The 18202-nt window shown below is 32.0% G+C and overlaps 1 protein-coding gene across 1 annotated transcript; it reads left to right on the top strand.

Moving 5' to 3' along the window:
- The first annotated feature begins 16003 nt into the window (after positions 1 to 16003).
- On the top strand, positions 16004 to 16887 carry LOC120083408 (zinc-finger homeodomain protein 9-like). Its single transcript, XM_039039161.1, has one exon. It carries the CDS (start codon positions 16145 to 16147, stop codon positions 16682 to 16684), a length of 540 nt encoding a protein of 179 aa, XP_038895089.1. The 5' UTR covers positions 16004 to 16144; the 3' UTR covers positions 16685 to 16887.
- Positions 16888 to 18202: the final 1315 nt, after the last annotated feature.

Below are 18202 nucleotides of genomic sequence, written 5' to 3'. Positions count from 1 at the left end.
AAATGGTCCTTGAAGGGCACCATAGATTTGGGTACTTAACTGAAGAAATATTGCGACCTAGCCTTGGGGACCCCACAGAGCGGGTCTGGAAGGCAGAAGATTCTTTACTTCGATCGTTGCTGATAAGCAGCATAGAACCTCAAATTGGGAAACCTTTGCTATATTCAGCCACTGAACCGAATATCTGAGATGCGGTCCGTAGGTTGTATTCTAGAAGACAGAACGCATCTCGCCTGTATACTCTACGGAAACAGGTTCATGAGTGCAAACAAAGAAGCATGGATGTAACGTCATACTTCAATAAGATGTCTTTGTTATGGCAAGAAATGGATCTATGTCGGGAGATCATCTGGAACTGCCTGCATGAAAAAATTCAGTACTCGAAGATAGAAGAGGTTGAGCGTGTGTATAATTTTCTTACGAGGTTGCACCCTAAATTTGATATGTTTCGGAGTCGAATACTAGGGCAGAAACCAGTACCATCCCTCATAGAGGTTTGTTCAGAGGTTAGATTGGAAGAGGATAGATCAAGTGCAATGAATGGGTCTGGTGTTACCACTATAGAGTCAGCTGCCTTTAGGGTGAAATCCACTAGATCTGATGGTGACAAGCAGAATAGCAAAACACCCCCCAGTATGTGAGCATTGCAAAAAACAGTGGCACACGAAGGATCAGTGTTGGAAACTGCATGGTTGACCCCCTAATGGTAAACATCGCACACTCCAAATGACAAGTCAAAATCTGGGTGTGCTCTAGTGAGTGAATCAATTGAGGAGGCCACACAACCTCAGACATAACCTCCGGTGACCAACCCAGGTGATTAAGGTACCATAGGGATTGGAACAGTTGCTCAATCAGGTAACCCTCAATCTTTTAGTTTCCTTGTTGAAGGGAATGAGTTATGGATTCTAGATTCAGGAGCGACCGATCACTTGACTGGCTCATCTGATTGATTCCTCTCGTATTATCCGAGTGCTGGAAATGAGAGGATTCGAATTGCGGATGGGTCCTTCGCTCCTGTTGCTGGAAAAGGCAATCTATCTCCATTTCAGGGATTAATTCTACAAAATGTCCTACATGTGCCAAAAATTTCTTACAACTTGTTATCAATAAGTAAAATAACAAAAGATTTGCACTGTAGAGTTGTCTTCTCACCAGATGCTGCTTTGTTTCAGGATTTGAGCTCGGAGAAGATGATTGGCACTGCCCAATATGATAAGGGGCCTCTATTTCCTTTCCAAAGATGCTTCCTCCAGGAACTTGTTTAGGACTAGCCTTTTATCTTCATTTACTATGTCTGAAAAAGATTATTTATTGTGGCATTTTCATCTTGGACATCTAAGTTTTCAATATATGCGATATTTGTTTCCCCACTTATTCCATAATGTGAATGTTTCTTCGTTATCTTATGATGTCTGTATATGTGCTAAACAACCTCATGTTTCTTTTGTTTCTCAGTCCTATAAACCTACCCGACCTTTCCACTTGATCCACAGTGATGTTTAGGGTCTTTCAAACATCTCTACCCTTTCGGATAAATGGTAGTTTGTAACATTCATCGATGATCATACCCGCCTTACATGGGTATATCTCCTTGCTAATAAGTCCAAGGTTTTGTCTACCTTCAAACAATTCTATACCACTATATTAATATAGTTCAACACAAAGATTACCATTCTTTGGAGTGACAATGGTCGTGAGTTTGTCAATCACACCCTCCAGGAATTCCTACCGTCAAAAGGGATCGCCCATCAAAACTTTTATGCGTATACTCCCCAACAAAACGGGGTGGCTGAACGGAAAAATCGTCATCTCATTGAAGTTGCTCGCTTCTTGATGATTCCAGCATCTCTCCCTTCATACCTGTGGGGAGATGCGGTTCTTACCGCAGCCCATCTCATTAATAGGATGCCTTCACGGGTTCTAAAGATTCAAACACCCCTTGAATGCTTCAAAGAGTCCTGCCAGTCTACCCGTCTTATTCTTGAGGTTCCTCTTTGTGTGTTTGGGTGTACAGCCTTTGTTCACACTCATGGTCCACACCGGACTAAGTTTGCCCCACGAGCTCAAAAGTGTGTGTTTGTCGGGTATCCCCTTCATCAACGAGGCTATAAATGCTTTCACCCATCTTTCAGAAAATACTTTGTCACTATGGATGTCACGTTCCTTGAAGCTAAACCATTCTTTTCCATTAGTCATCTTTAGGGGGAGACCACGAGTGAAGAGACTAAAAATTCCACATACTCCGAACCTATTAGCTTCAATCTTGAGCCTAGTCCTAATATTCCTGAACCTAGTCTACCTAGTCTCGAGCCTAATTCTACTCCTGCTATTCCACTGTCTGTGCTTCCTACTAGACAAGTGCCCTGGATAACATACTATAGGAAGAATCTCAGAAAGGAATCTCAGGAAACCCCTGGTGTTCCATCGGAAAGTGTCTAAGCATCGAAACCAACTCAGGTTCAAGATCCTATTGTTTCAGAGGAGATTCTTAAAAAGAAGTCAATGAACATAGAAAATGATGAGACGAGCTCAGAGAAGGTTGAAATTATAAGGTAATGAGGTGTTGGAAGATCCTTAAGAAAGATGCAAAATTGTCTCAGAAGTCTGATACTGGAGAGAGACCGACGAAACTGGCAGTTATGATACCACTCTGGATATGCCAATTACTCTGAGGAAGGGAACCAGGTCATGTATAAAGTACCCACTGCACAGTTTTCTGACCTATAGTAACTTATCTCCTGGTTTTAAGGCTTTCACTACCCAACTGGATGCTCTAGCAATACCTACCAGTATACATTTGGCCATGGAAGTTCCCGAGTGGAAAGTGCCAGTAATGGAAGAAATGAGAGCTCTCGAGGCAAATAAGACTTGGGAGTTAGTAGCTCTCCCTAGAGGTCACAAGACAGTTGGTTGTAAATGGGTGTTCACAGTGAAGTATAAGTTTGACGGAATGCTCAAGAGATATAAGGCCAGGTTAGTTGTTAAAAGGCTCACTCAGACGTATGGGATTGATTATTCAGAAACATTTTCTCCAGTGGCTAAGCTAAACACGATTCGAGTTCTTCTATCTGTTGCCGTAAATAAAGATTGGTCCCTACATCAACTTGATGTAAAAAAGTCCTTTCTGAATGGTGAGTTAGAAGGGGAGGTTTACATGAGTCCGCCTCCAGGTTTCGAAACTAAGTTTGGGAATCATGTTTACAAACTCAGGAAGTTCTTATATGGGTTAAAGCAGTCTCCTAGGGCATGGTTTGACAGGTTCACAGTGTTTTTAAGTCCCAAGGGTTTGTTCAAAGGCATTTTGATCATACATTGTTTACCAAAAAATCACCTTTAGGGAAGTTTGTTGTGTTGGTGGTGTATATTGATGACATCATTTTATCAGGAGATGACACGACAACAATTGTTAAGCTGAAACAAAGGATGGCGGCAAATTTGAAATCAAGGATCTTGGTAGTCTGAGGTATTTTCTCGGGATGGAAGTGGCGAGATCAAAAGTAGGAATATCTGTATCTTAACAAAAATACACTCTGAACTTGGTTAAGGAAACAAGAATGACTGGATGCAAACCCGTAGACACTTCTATTGAGGTCAATGGCAAACTGAAAAGCATTTTGGAAGGAGTTCCTGTGAATAAGGAGAAGTATCAATACATGGTGGGAAAACTGATTTACTTATCTCATATTAGGCCTGACATCTCCTATGCTGTGAGTGTGGTAAGTCAGTTCATGCAGAATTCGTATGAGGAGCACATGGAAGTAGTGACTCGAATTTTGAGATACCTGAAGTCCACTCCTGGGAAGGGCTTAATGTTCAGAAAATATGACACACAGAGCATCGAGGCGTATAGTGACTCAGATTGGATCGGTGACTGATAGAAAGCCAACCTCGGGATACTATACCTTTGTGTGGAGAAAGTTGGTGACTTGGCGGAGTAAAAAACATGATGTAATGGCCAAAAGTAGTGCTGAGGTAGAGTATAGAGCTATGAGTCTGGGAGTGTATGAAGAAATCTGGTTGCAGAAAGTTTTGTCTGATCTTCACCAGGACAGTTCGGGTCCCATGAAGCTGTATTGTGATAATAAGGCTGCCATCATATTGCTAATAATCCAGTACAATATGATAAAACCAAACATGTGGAAATTGACAGGCACTTTATTAAAGAGAAGTTAGACCACGGGGTTATTTGTATTCCCTATGTACCTTCAGTCAAACAGGTTGCAGATGTTCTTACCAAAGGGTTACCGAGACAGACGTTTGAAGCTTGTATTAGCAAGTTGGGTCTTGCTGATATCTACGCCCCAACTTGAGGGGGAGTGTTGAAATATGTTGAATTAGCCCTAAGGGCATTTTTGTAGTTTACTCTATATTTACTAGATTAGGGTTTCCCCTCATCTTATTTATATTTGAGGTTGGTGTCTCTTGTAAGCATGACATTAAAATAATGAAACCTCCTCTATCGTGGTTTTTCTTCCCTGAATTAGGGTTTTCCACGTAAACCTTGTGTCATTTCTTTTCCTTTCTATTTCAATACTTTCATTGGTTTAGTTTCATTCTGGCAAAAAAAAAAAAAAAAATTGTTTGTTTTACATACAAAAGTTTCAAAGAATGAGGAACCAGTTTGGGACTAAGGACCAACCATTAATTTTAGGACGAAAAAATAAAAATCTAGAGAACTTAGTATGTCAGTTGTTATTTTCTCTGGGTATTTAATACTCGAACCTCTGAAAATAAGATCAGTAATGTAAAAGATGAACATCAAAAGGACCACCCAAATGAGCTTTAAGTAAAAGCTAAATGCAACCAATAAGCAACAAAACAAAGCTTCCATAACCCTTCTTTTGCCTATGCTTGCTAAAGCTTGTGATCAAATACTGTCTAATTGAATTTAATTGGTTAAATTAAATTCAAGGTTGCTTTTGCTTCCAATCTAAATTAAATTCCAAGTTGCTTGTTTGCTTCCAATCTACTAATATTTCAGTTTGCTCTTGCTCTATGATTGCTTGTTTGCTTCCCGTCTGAATGAACTTAATTGGTTAAATAAACCATGATATGATATGTGACAAGATTTAAAAGTGATTTTTTCCAATATTGAAAAATTGAAATCTGTCCCAACTCTTATTAGAATAAATTTGTGTACATTTAATTTAAGATGATTCAGAAAATTCACATGGATCTGTTCATAGTTGAGAAATTTTACTTAATTTTATATGGGATATGTAATTTTAATGTTTATTTAACAGTTATTAATTTTTCAAACAAACTTTATGAACATTACTTTAGATCTAGTTGCTAAAGTTTCATAAATAATTGAATTGAAACTTGAAGAGAAAGTTTCAAATTTCCATATATTTTAAATCAAGTGATTAAAATATACTCTCTTTTAACTTGGTACAAAGTAGATTCTCTATTATAACTTGTCTTTCATCACCCTTTTCTTGCATTTGGATTTTGGATTCCATATTTTTTAGGCTTTTGTTTTTTCATCTCATATTGATTTATTTGTTTCTTTGAGTTTTTTTTGGATCCTTTTGAGTTTTAGTGAGTAAGTTCATTAATGTGGGGTGCACTTGTATTGTTGGCGATGTTCTTCTCTATGGTTTTTAATTTCTATTTCTGCTTTTGGGTGTTGAGCTTTTCTTGAAGAATTTGTCTCTCTAGCTTCGTTGGTTTGAGATCTTTGCCTTGGAATAGCTACAGTTATGTTATCATTGAGGAAGTGCTTTTTGTTTTTTGGGGAACTATTGCCAAATGATTAAATTGTACTTGAATCTTGAACCATGAAAGAGCATTTGATTTCAAGTTATGGAAATTTTTAAGTAGGAAATGTAGTTACTAGCTTCTGCAAATCTTTAGACTTTATCTTTTTTTTTTTTTTTTTTTTTTTTGGGTTAAAACTGAAGCTTCCAGTGTTATGCATAACTATATGTTTGCTTTAAAAATTTTAGCCTGAGATATATTTCACCACTTCACCGATGGCATTTATTCCTGTAGAGATTATTGGTGATCTATACGTTTATTTATTTATTTTTGGTAGGTTTGAAACATGTTAGGTAGCTCTATATTGAAATTCAACTGTAAATTGATCATCAGTACCGAAATGATATGACAGGTTGTGTTCTCTAGAAATTCGTCTTTATTTTGTTGAATATTACTGTGGAAAAATTAATCAAAATAGAGGATAAGAATTATTAACATTATAAAAATATTTTAGGCAGGATTTAGGTTCCATATTTTGCTAATAATTTGTTGCAAGTTATATCAGATATGATGTCAATGTTAAACTAACATTTTAGTACACAATAATAACAACTATTAAAAGTCATCTAAACAAAACAACTTTGATTAGAATCCATATCAGTACACAACTATCATTCTTGACCCGTATTATGTCGGTTAGAAACTGAAATCATACCTAAGCGGCATCGTATTATGCATGATTGCACGAATATGATATCAATTCCTAACCACCATCATAGAAAACCACCACCGAATGTCTATGATAAGATGACAGTTCATAACCGGCATCCTAAACAACCGCTATCGTATGTATATGATGGCGGAAGAGTTAATGGTGATTCAAAATCACTATCAAAGATAAACCGTCATCATATTCTAAGATGACACGAGATACAATGATAGTTTGTAATCCACCATCATATATATATGATGGCAGTTCAGAACTGACATCTAAAGCCAAAATTGTTGTAGTGGAATGTGACTCAAATGGCAGTATCAAACAATACAAGGCTAGACTCGTTGCCAAAGGTTATACTCAGAAAGATAGTATTGACTATCGAACTCCATCAAATGGATGTGAAAACTTCTTTTCTAAATTGGAATTTAGATAAAGAAATGTTCATGGTCAACCATAAGGGCTTGTGGTTGCAGGAAAGGAACATATGATGTGTAAAATGAAGAGGTCAATATATGAACTTAAACAAGTTTTCCCACAATGGTATCTTAAGTTTAATGATACCATCACATCTTTTGGATTTAAAGAAAACATCATTGATTGATATATATCTAAAGATCAGTGCGAGTAAGTTTATAATCTTGTTTTGTATGTTGATGACATCTTGCTAGCTACTAATGACTTTGGTTTATTATGTCAAACTAGAGTATTTCTCTCTAAAAACTCTGAAATGAAAGATATGGTAGACATCCTATGTGATTGGAATTGAAATATTCCGTGATTGAGCATACGGATTGTTAGGATTGTCTCAACAAGCATATATAATAAAGTTTTAGAGAGATTTAAGATGGATAACTGCTCTGCAAGCATAGTTCCAATTCAGAAAGGAGAAGGTTTAGTCTCATGCAATGTCCAAAGAATGAATTGGAGCGAAATCAAAAGTAAATCATTTCTTATGCATTTATTGTTGGAAGCTTAATGTATGCACAAATTTGTACCAAACCAGACATCAATTTTGTTAGGTATGTTGGGCAGGTATTAAAGTAATCCAGGAATGGATCATTGGAAAATTACAAAGAAAGTTTTAAGGTATATGCAAGGAACGTATTATATGCTTACTTACAAAAGATCTTGAGGTGATTGAGTATTTAGATTCAAATTTCGCCAGATTTGTGGCTGCATGAAAATTCACATTTGACCATTTGTTCCTATTATATGGAGGAGCAATTTCATGGAAAAATGTGAAGCAGTTTATCGTCATTGTGTCCACTATGAAGGCTAAATTTGTAGCATGCTTTGAGGCTACAATTTATAGTTTATTGTTGCAAAACTTTATTTCAGGACTTGGAATTGTCGACTGAATTGATGAGTCGCAAAAAAATTATTGTGATAATTCTGTTGTGGTCTTCTTCTAAAAAAATGACAAGTATTCTAAATGGATTAAATACAAGAAATTAAATACTTTTTCATTAAAGAAGATGTTCAGAAACAAAGAGTGTCAATTGAACATATTAGCACTAAACTTATGATTGTGGATCCACTAACTAAAGGATTGTCACCAAAGACATTTAATGAGCATGTCGAACGTATGGGCATAGGATACCATTATTGATATTATAATTATGTTATTTGACACTCTGAACCCATTTATTTATTATTTCTGATTTTATCTTATGGTCTTGTTTCTTATGGTTTGTATACACATAATGAATTACATAAATTAACAGAACATTGTCTTTAATAAAGATACATATTGATTATCTTTATTATAGATCATGTTGGATGAGGTGATACATGGAGTGGAGTATGTCAACGCAATGATGTATGACTGTCATGATCCTCTAGTAGTTTCTTTAACTTGACATTGATATCATGATATGAGTATATATATTCTCTGTGCATTATGTTTATGGTGTATATGGTAAATAATGTCAAAGAGCCAGATGGGAGAATGTTAGATTTATTTTAAATTTAATATTATCATCATTGTGGCCCATATGCATTATCTACTATTTATCTTTTAGACCTATTATTTCATTGAGCCACTTAAATAAAAGAATTTTTAAATTAATTAAACATCATGATGGGAGGTGTCTATATAAAGATGAAACCTTAGAGATTTGTTCTGTCTTTGCCTCATTAGGAGTTCTTTTCTCCTCATCAAGAAATCTAATTAAGTTCTAAAGGAAGGCCAAGAGAGAGAAACATAATCCCTTAGGGTTTATTGTATAATGAAGTTAAAACTTACATTATTTACCTGACCATGTGTATATACTGATTGGCCAACCGAACCTCAACATATCTTTACAATGTTATGACATTGTCCACCTCAGAACCACGCTCTAATATCATACCAATGGATATAATTGTCCTTAGTACTTATATACTCAAAATCATTCTCTTTCCTGATCGATGTGGGACTTTGTTTGCACCTAGCAATCCTCCCCTCGAACAAAAGTATCACCTTGATCAGCCTCCCGTTATCCGCCCACTCCCAACCGCTTGCAAGAACTTGCTCTTATTAAGGCCCAAAGGAAAGCTGATTAAAGCACAACCATGGATCACATCGTGGAATGTACTTGATGTCGACTACCTGTCACATTCTTAATCTCCTCTCCCTTCAAAGAAGATATACTTCTCTTATCAGTCTATGTAATTTTATATGTCCACTCTCCATCCAAGTTCATCTCATTTAATAGAGCTCTACCTGCTTGTCGCATCTCAAGCACTTTTAATCCGATCTTGAGATTTATCTACAAGACTATTCACTACTTTTGTTTGAAATTGTTGAGAATCTCAACCACACAGCTATGCGCGTAGACCATAACTCTAATGTCAAATGATAAAATAAGACCAACAAAACATCTACACTTTGGACATAAACACTCACGGACACGCTTTACTTTTGAAACCACTCAATAAAAGATCTTGTACCAATAGAGATGCTTGTCCTTACGTGTATACCTATGATCATTCTCTTGTCTAACCAATGTAAGACTTTGTTTTCACTTAATATATACATACGTACCTCCATATGTATATATGTGTGGATGCATGCATGTGAACACATGGATGGATATGCATGAAAAACATGAATATCTATATAAAAAAAATGGGATTTTTATTTAAGAATTTCATAAATTTGTTTTTTTATGGTCAAAATTTGGAGACAAAGTCTGTGTAAAAGAAAGTAAGATAATTTGAAGGTGATTGGAATAAGTTTAGTGTCTGATTGTGTATGAAAAATCCAAAGACTAAACCAGAATTTTCCAGCCAAGCTGTCCACTGAATTACAGACAAAACTGCCTAGCTTATCCTTAGCTTCCCTCCAAACACCTATTTAACCTAAAAACATGCTTCCCATATGCACTTATCAATAATTAATATTATTATCAATGACACCAAAGCTTCTCCTTTTTTATAAAAAATATTGCCTTTTGGTTTTGCCTTTCTTCTTTTTGCCAACTTTACATATTTTTCAGTTTCTCTTTTAAAATATAAATTTTTGGAACTTACAAATAAATTTTTAAACTAAACAACAGTAGTTGTACCATAAAATTTTATAGGAAGAGAGGTATATATTATGATTTTTCAATTTAGGGAACTTAGGAAATCAAATTAGATCAACAGAGAAGATCTCTAAGATCTTAAACTTTTTAATAGCATCTTAATTATAACTCAACATTAATTAAGAAGACAATCTTTTTTTGCTCTGCTTTGATGTGGTAACAATATGAAATTACTATTTTGAGCCCATTACACTATCAGCATGGTTTTTTTTTCCCTCTATTAAGAATATTGTTTGTCGTAACTATTTTTTTTTCTCATTTTTTTTATTTACTTTACCGTTTAATTTTGGACAAATACTAATTTATATTCATGAACTTTCAAGGTTGTATCAATTTCAACTCTAAACTAATAGTTGTATCAATTTAAACCATCTTAAACTTTGGAGTAGTATCAATTGAAACCCAAACTAATAAATATATTAATTTAAACCCTAAACTTTCATAAAGTGTATCAAAATAAAACATAATGATGGGTTTAAATAGATACACTGATGAAACTTCAAGGTTTAAATGAATGTACTTATGAAAGTTTTGAGATTTATATTAATAACTATTAGTTTGGGATTTAAATTGCTACAATTATGAAGTTTAAGATTTAAATTGATATAACCCCAAAGTTCAGGGAGAATTGATTTTCCCTTTAATTTTGTCATGAAGCTTATAATACAATATTTTTTTCTTTAATTGAAGAGAAGAGATATGACATTTTGGGAAAAAAAAAAAAGACTTAGGCGTAGTTCCTACTACCTCTAATTTAAAAAAAAAAAATTAAATTAAAATTTTTTTCTATATATTTCGAAGAAGGAGAGCATGAGACTTAGGGTGGCACCTAAATGTTGTTCCGACATTTTTTTCAATAACAGATAGAAAAAAAAAAAAGTTACCATAACTTTTTTTATATATTACCATACACACATATATATACACTGACAATGAAATTATATTTTTAAATAAGCATGAGCTAGTAATAATGGACTGAATCACAAAAACATCCCAACATAAAATTTTAAAGAGTTACATACATTAATTCATACACGAACATTTCCATTTCCCGTTTACTAATTTTATCATTTCTTTATCAAATATATATATGTTTTGCCTTTTGTTCTTTTATATATATATATATATATATTTCATTTTTATTCAGGAGGGCAACAAAGAAAAAAAAGGATTGACAAAAATTAAATGTGTTTATTTGTTCTAATTTTGAAAATATAAAAAGAAAAAAAATGAAAGAGTTACATATCAACCGGATATATAAGATTCCAAAAGCTTAAATTATATGAGCCAAACTTAGTTGTCGAATTGTCAATAATTATATATTAATTAAAACAAAAAAATAAAATTAGCAATCGAAAGGTACATAGAATCCAAGTCAAAGCTAAATAATAATATAAATTAGTTTGAGATCACTTCCTCACATGCTTGTGTTAATTTATTAATTATGCTCAAACTCAACAAACGACCCATATTTATAAACTCAATTAATTATTCAATTAATCACTTCTCGCATGCATCCAAAGTTGTAAAGGTGCATGCATGCATCAATAGAGACTTAATTTTTGTTTTAATTTATTCATCCTAGTTTAAGTTGTGATAATTATTCTAATTCATCATTACGATCTTTAATTTATGGTAATTATATATTATATCTTTGTTTAAACTGTTCGGATGAGTAAGTGGGAAAGTGGGAACCCATGATTTTCATATCTAAATTAGAAATTAGCTAACTTGCTTAATTAGTTTAATTAATGTCGTTAATTTGGTTTAAACAAACCATATATCATAATTATTACACTTGCTCGGGGGCTCAATTATGCTATGATGCCTTGAAACTTAAAAGCTTGTTCCGAATATATTTTTCTTTAATATTTTTCAACTTATTTTTAAATAATCATGTGAATTTTTGTCATGCTATTTGGGATGTGTTCTTAATGAAGTGGATGCTTCATAGGATTTTCGAAATTTGTCATTTTGAAGCCAACCATCACTATAGTGAAATGTCTGGAAGGTAATGGCTGATGTGCGTTGTCATATACTAAAGGAACACAACTTTTAGGTACATGATGTTCTTTGTTCACGTCCTTCCTAATAATTTGTTAGGTGTGTTTGATCTAATGTATTCATTTATTATTTCAAGTGGCTTGAGGCTTCCATCGAAGAGATTCATGTAGGTTATTCTCCTTGGATCTTTTTCTTAAAATGTATTTTGGGATCTTTTGAGTGGGTTTTTTTATTCAATACCTTTACAATATATTTATGAGAGATTTTCAAAAATAAAAAAAATAAGAAAAACTATTTACAAAATTACAAAATGATCTGTCATTCCATTTGTGCTTGAAGCAAGTAGGCAATGCGAATCTATGGTTTCTATATTTCGATGGGATACCAATTGCTTGGATGCCTTTATTTGAAAACCTCAAGATGATTTGCGGAAAAAATGTTTTCTAGATTTGTCTTGTGTCTCCTTTCTTTGATAAATGTTGATAGAGGTTGATAGAAATTGATAAAAGTTTATCAGTGTCTATTAGTGATAGAAAATTATAGAAGTCTATCACTGATAGATGTTGATAAAAGTCTATACGTATCTATCATTTTTTTTTTTTTTTTGCTATTTCTATAAATAGTTTGACATATTTTTTATGTGTGAAAATTTTCCTATATTTTGTTTATATATAATTCTGCAAACACTAAAAAACTACTATTTATCAGCCCATTATTGTTCGAAGGAATAATTTAATCGTTCCAACATTTTACTCTAATAATATAATTTTTTTTTCCTCATTATTCTTTTGGGGGAAAAAACCATTATTTATTAAATATGAAACACAAATTAACTTGCTGATTTCTTACTCATGGACAAGGTTGGTGTTACTTGGGAGACAGAAAAGTAAATTTAGTTTTGATATGACCAAATTTGCTTATTTTCTCCAACAGCCCACATTCACTCATATTTATGAATTTCCATTTTACATTACACACATAAATTATTTTTACAAAATTATTTCCATAAATATAAACATAATAATGAAATTCAAACTTAAGCTTATATAATCTTGTCATTTGCATAATACCAACTCAAGTTATAGAAAGTCATTTTTATTTTCTCTGTTTTTGTGTAACATATAAAATCTACTATCTTGTATGGTGAAACATAATACATTCATTGAAATTTTGTAGAAGAGAATTTTTTTTTTCTAAAATTAAAATATCATTTAAAAAAATGAAGTCTAGAATCTCCTTTTAAAAATACGAGTTGCATTCATCTTTTTCAGCTTACTTAATCATCTAAATTACGGTTTGTGATGTTGGTAAACTCTTTTTTGATTTTTTTTAATGAATATTTTGTGAATTTTTATGTTGTAGGGTTGGAACGAATAGCTAAAAGAGAGATATAGCTCGAGATCTACCATGTATGTCTCTTTATTTATTGTTAAATTAAAAAGTAATTAATATATAATAAATACCTTATTCCAAGTCAATTTTGGTAAAAGATTTTTTTTTCAAAAAAAGATCAACGTTGTTCTTTTTTTTTTTTTTTTGGGTAGAAAATCAGTATTATTCTTGTGGTATATTTGCGGGGGTGAATTATTGCTGGAAAATCCGATATAGTTCACGGGTCTGCTGACAACTTTCCAAAGCTCTTGTTATTGGGCATCAACATCCACTTTGACAGCCAAAATGATATATATATATTTCGATGCATCTCGAGATGTAATCATTTTTTTTTTTTTTCAGTTCACTCAATAGTCAAATCATAGTTTGTCACGCGACCTTATTTTTTTAAGTATTTTTTGTTTAAATTTTATTTTAGTCTTTGAACTTTGAATCTTGTTTTATTTTGGTTCTTTAACTTTTAAAAACAACTGTTTTAGTCCCTAAATTTTTAAAAAGTACTTATTTTGGTCCCTATTGTTAAGATTTTGTTAATTCTTTGATGAAATTTTCTCTAACATGTGTTGAACAAAATGAAGGTAAAGTAAAATGCCGACAATCAATGCGTCAAAAATACTGAACAACCAAAATCTTGAATGAAAAATGACTTTTGAGTTCTCCTATAGAAAATCTTAATAGCCGGATCAAAGTAAGTACATCTTAAACTTCAAGAACTAGAATAGACGGTTTTAAAAGTATAAAGACCAATATAGAACAAGATTTAAAGTGCATTGACCAAAATAAGATTTAAACTTTTTTTTTCTAACTCTATGTGATTAGACGGAGCTATAAGAAGATAAGTATAGTAATTTGTCGTTGTACTAAAGTATTATTTATCAAAAATTACGATAAAAGAGATTCTCTCTGGCAGTTTTTTTTTCTCTATAAATTGCAAGTCTATAAGTTAATAAAAGTATCAAATTTCATAACCTTTATGTTTATAAGACTACCCTAACTTAGTACAATGGCCCATAAAAAAACATTAAAAATAAAATTTGTAAATATTTTTTAAAATGAAATTATTATTATTGTTTCACTACTTACAAAAGGGAGTTGCATAATTAGATACTTAATCATTGCTCTAAAGATAATAAAAGACTTGAAAATAATACGGTTCAATAAAAATGTAGTATAATCAAATAGTTGTTTTGTGAAAATAATAGTCGAGACACTTGCAAATTGATCCAAACATTCATAGTTAAAAGGAGAAAAATGCTTTTGTGTTCATGAACCAAGACATTATATCACATCAAAATGTTCCATTCCAAATATGTATTATATCTCCAAGCCCAAAGATCAAGATTCTTATTTTTTTTAAAGGCTTGTCTTCTGTTCTTCAATAATAGCAATACTTGGACACACCAAATATATTTATAATTTCATGCCCATGCTGATAATTAAGAAACTATATATATTCTTGCAGAGTAATGGTATCGGCTCAAACAAACTCTATTAATTCCATTTGGATTCAATAATCAACAATATAATACATATATGTCCTCAACTAATAATAACCCATGCTTCTTTTACTTTCTTTTTTAGTTTAATATTTCAAATATTGTTTAAAAAAAATGTAACCTCAAAGGAAGCTTTGAAATATAATTTATATATAAATTTTAAATCACCGATCGACTAAAAACTTAAACTAATAGATGAAGGTAAATTTAATTATAATATTTCACGCACTCTCACTTGTGAGCTTGAAATATGTAAGAGCTAAATAAGTGGAAATCAATATTAAATAGAAAGAAATAATAATGCAGCGATTTAAACACATGACATCTTAAATACCTGTGATGTATATGATTTTATTTTTCAAATGAATTAATTAGAATAAGATTATATGGTATCACATAATTTTGTAGGAAAGAAAACAATATTCTAAAGTGAAAATATTTATTGACAGCTTGTTTTTCGAAATGAATTTAATCTACTCTACTTGTTCTACTTAAAATATTTATTTTTTTAAATAAAGTCTAAAAAGCACTTAAAATGCTTTTTATATATTTTATTTTTCAATCTACTTTTTATTATATATAAAAAAATTAAATATTGTTTGTTTAAAGATATAATATATAGTATATATATATATATTTATATATATATAAATTACACCACATATCAGACATATACTAATCAAATTTAAAACATAGATGAATATAAAAAGATCGATAAAATTTGAACCCATTACACTTTTATTTTATTTAAAAAAAGTTGTAGTATATAAATATTATTGCAGTACCTATTTCTTTCCTGACATATTATTAAATAAATTTTTAAATATTCATTTATTTCATGGACATTATATAATTCTTAAATGTTATTTTTGTGACAAACAATGAATTGAAGTAGCCGTAGTACTAGAAGTTTAAGTACATGTATATATAGTAAACACAAGTATAATTTACTGTAATTGACATGTACTTATTTTCTTTAGGATCGGAGTTTAAGTATATCTGCATGTTCCATATTTATTATATAAACAAATGGATGTATATATACCTACATACATATATGATATATATCTATGTGTTATATGAGCTAAACATATATACATACATGAAAGTGAAATTCACTTTTAATCCAAACTTAAGCAACCTCTCTCATTAGGGCATGTTTGGCATCCTCAAAAAGCACCATATCCCATTATATACTCAATCAAACAAATCAAAACTCCCACACACAATTTTTTAAAAACAAAATTAGAGAGCAAAAAAGAAAAATGGAAGGAGAGAATTCAAACTATCACTACAGAGAATGCCTCCGGAACCATGCAGCCAGTCTCGGCAGTTACGCCACCGACGGCTGCGGCGAATTCACTCTCGACGACGCCTCTTCTCCGGCCAACCTCCTCCACTGCGCCGCCTGTGGCTGCCACCGTAACTTCCACCGCAAAGTCACTTACATCGCTGGCGGCGGCCGCTCCTCCGCCGCCACCGCCACCGACGACGACCTCATGGATTACGACCGTCACGCCGTTGTTGAGTACGCCGCTGCCGACACCGAGAGAAGCGGCGGCGGCGGCGGAAGTAAAAAACGGTTCCGTACGAAGTTCACGGCGGATCAGAAAGAGAAGATGCTGGCATTTGCGGAGAAGTTAGGTTGGAAATTGCAGAGAAAAGATCTGGACGACGAGATCGAGAGGTTCTGCCGGAGCGTGGGAGTCACTCGCCAAGTCTTCAAGGTTTGGATGCATAATCACAAGAATTCTTTTTCTTCTAATTCTGCATCCACTGGAAATGCCTCTTCTCTAACACAGTAATTAAAGATTAATTGATTTAATTAATTGATCTTTATGTTAATGTGATAAATTAGAGTCTAATAAGACGCCTAATTTTTCTTCCTTTTCAGATCCCTTTGTTATTCTTCCTAAAAAGGGTCTAGTCTATATATCAGTAAATTGGCTTATTATTGTAATATATAAACTAATTTTCTTAAGGAAAAAAAAGAGTGTATTTTTTTTTCCTTTTTTAAATTTCTCTTTTGGGTTTCTTTTTTCCAAATTTTTCATGAAAACTGACACTGACCCATGCATAAGAGAACAGACGACAGGCTCTGATCTCTGAATTATTGACCATTTTCCAGTTTCATCCTTCAATTATTGGTTCATCTCTGTTTGTTTTTTTACCCACTAAATTAATTGAAATTTTTTAATAATAATAATAATAATAATGAGCTTGATAGTTGAAATTCAAAGTTTTATTCTCGTCATAAGACTCATAACCATTGCCACTTATTTCTTTCGGAATCTTAAGTGTTTTTTTCAATTTTTTTTTAATATATAGGATGTTAATGTTACACCGATAGTAATTTAAATCTACAATCATTTTCTTTTGAACTTTTGAACCTACAATAATTAAAAGAAATATAGATGTGATAAAATTGAGCTTTAAATTGATATATATTCTTTCATTTAAAGATAAAAAAGTTTGATCATTCATCCTTCCAATTATTATAAAATAAAAGAAAATGTTTGGCATGGTCAATTATCATAATCTTTTAAGAAAATAACTTGAACAATTTCAAATGAGATAATGTAATTAGAATTAGACTATAAAATATCTATCGGTAAACTTTTATACATATTTGAAATTTTTGAATATAATAAATAATTTGGTGCTACATTTATAAAATAAATATCAAAATTGTAGCATAGTGTTCAAACTTTTCAAGATTTAATACCTTTGAAAAAAAAATCAAGATTTAATTAAATAAATATGATGATTACTAATTAAATATAATAAAAAAATAAAGATGATTGCGTACTCATAACCTCACTAATGAATGTTAGTTTTTGGTTTTTGTTTTTAAGTGGGATTTGTATGACATGATGTTTGAGTTGGCTTTAACCATTTTTAGAATTGTTCTATAAAAATATATGGTTATAGATGAAATTATTCTCCACTTATCATTATTGTTAATTAACATTTTATGTTGGAATCGTACATTCCACACATACCAATCAAAGAAAGAGAGAGGACACTGTACATATTTATTATCAAAAAACACACATTTTTTGCGAGTAATTTTTAGGTGTATCTCAATATGTATTTATCTTTTATACGTAATATATATATATATATATATATATATAAAAAGATAGGTAAGAAAAATTTACCATGTGACAAACTATAATTAAACGTTTTGGTGAGATATACAAAGAAAGGTGTAGCATAGATGTACTTAAGTATTTTTCCTTTTTTAACAAAGAACTAAATTGATTTGTCAGCTTGAACTGCTCAATTGATTTAGTTGTGTGCTTTAAAAAATAAATAGTGTT

The sequence above is a fragment of the Benincasa hispida genome, chromosome 8 (genome assembly GCF_009727055.1).
Source record: "Benincasa hispida cultivar B227 chromosome 8, ASM972705v1, whole genome shotgun sequence".
Lineage (NCBI taxonomy): Eukaryota > Viridiplantae > Streptophyta > Magnoliopsida > Cucurbitales > Cucurbitaceae > Benincasa > Benincasa hispida.
This window is presented reverse-complemented; position numbering and strand designations above follow the sequence as displayed.

Excerpts from the sequence above, each read along its gene's own strand:
- LOC120083408 (XM_039039161.1), top strand. The coding sequence starts at position 16,145 with ATGGAAGGAGAGAATTCAAACTATCACTACAGAGAATGCCTCCGGAAC.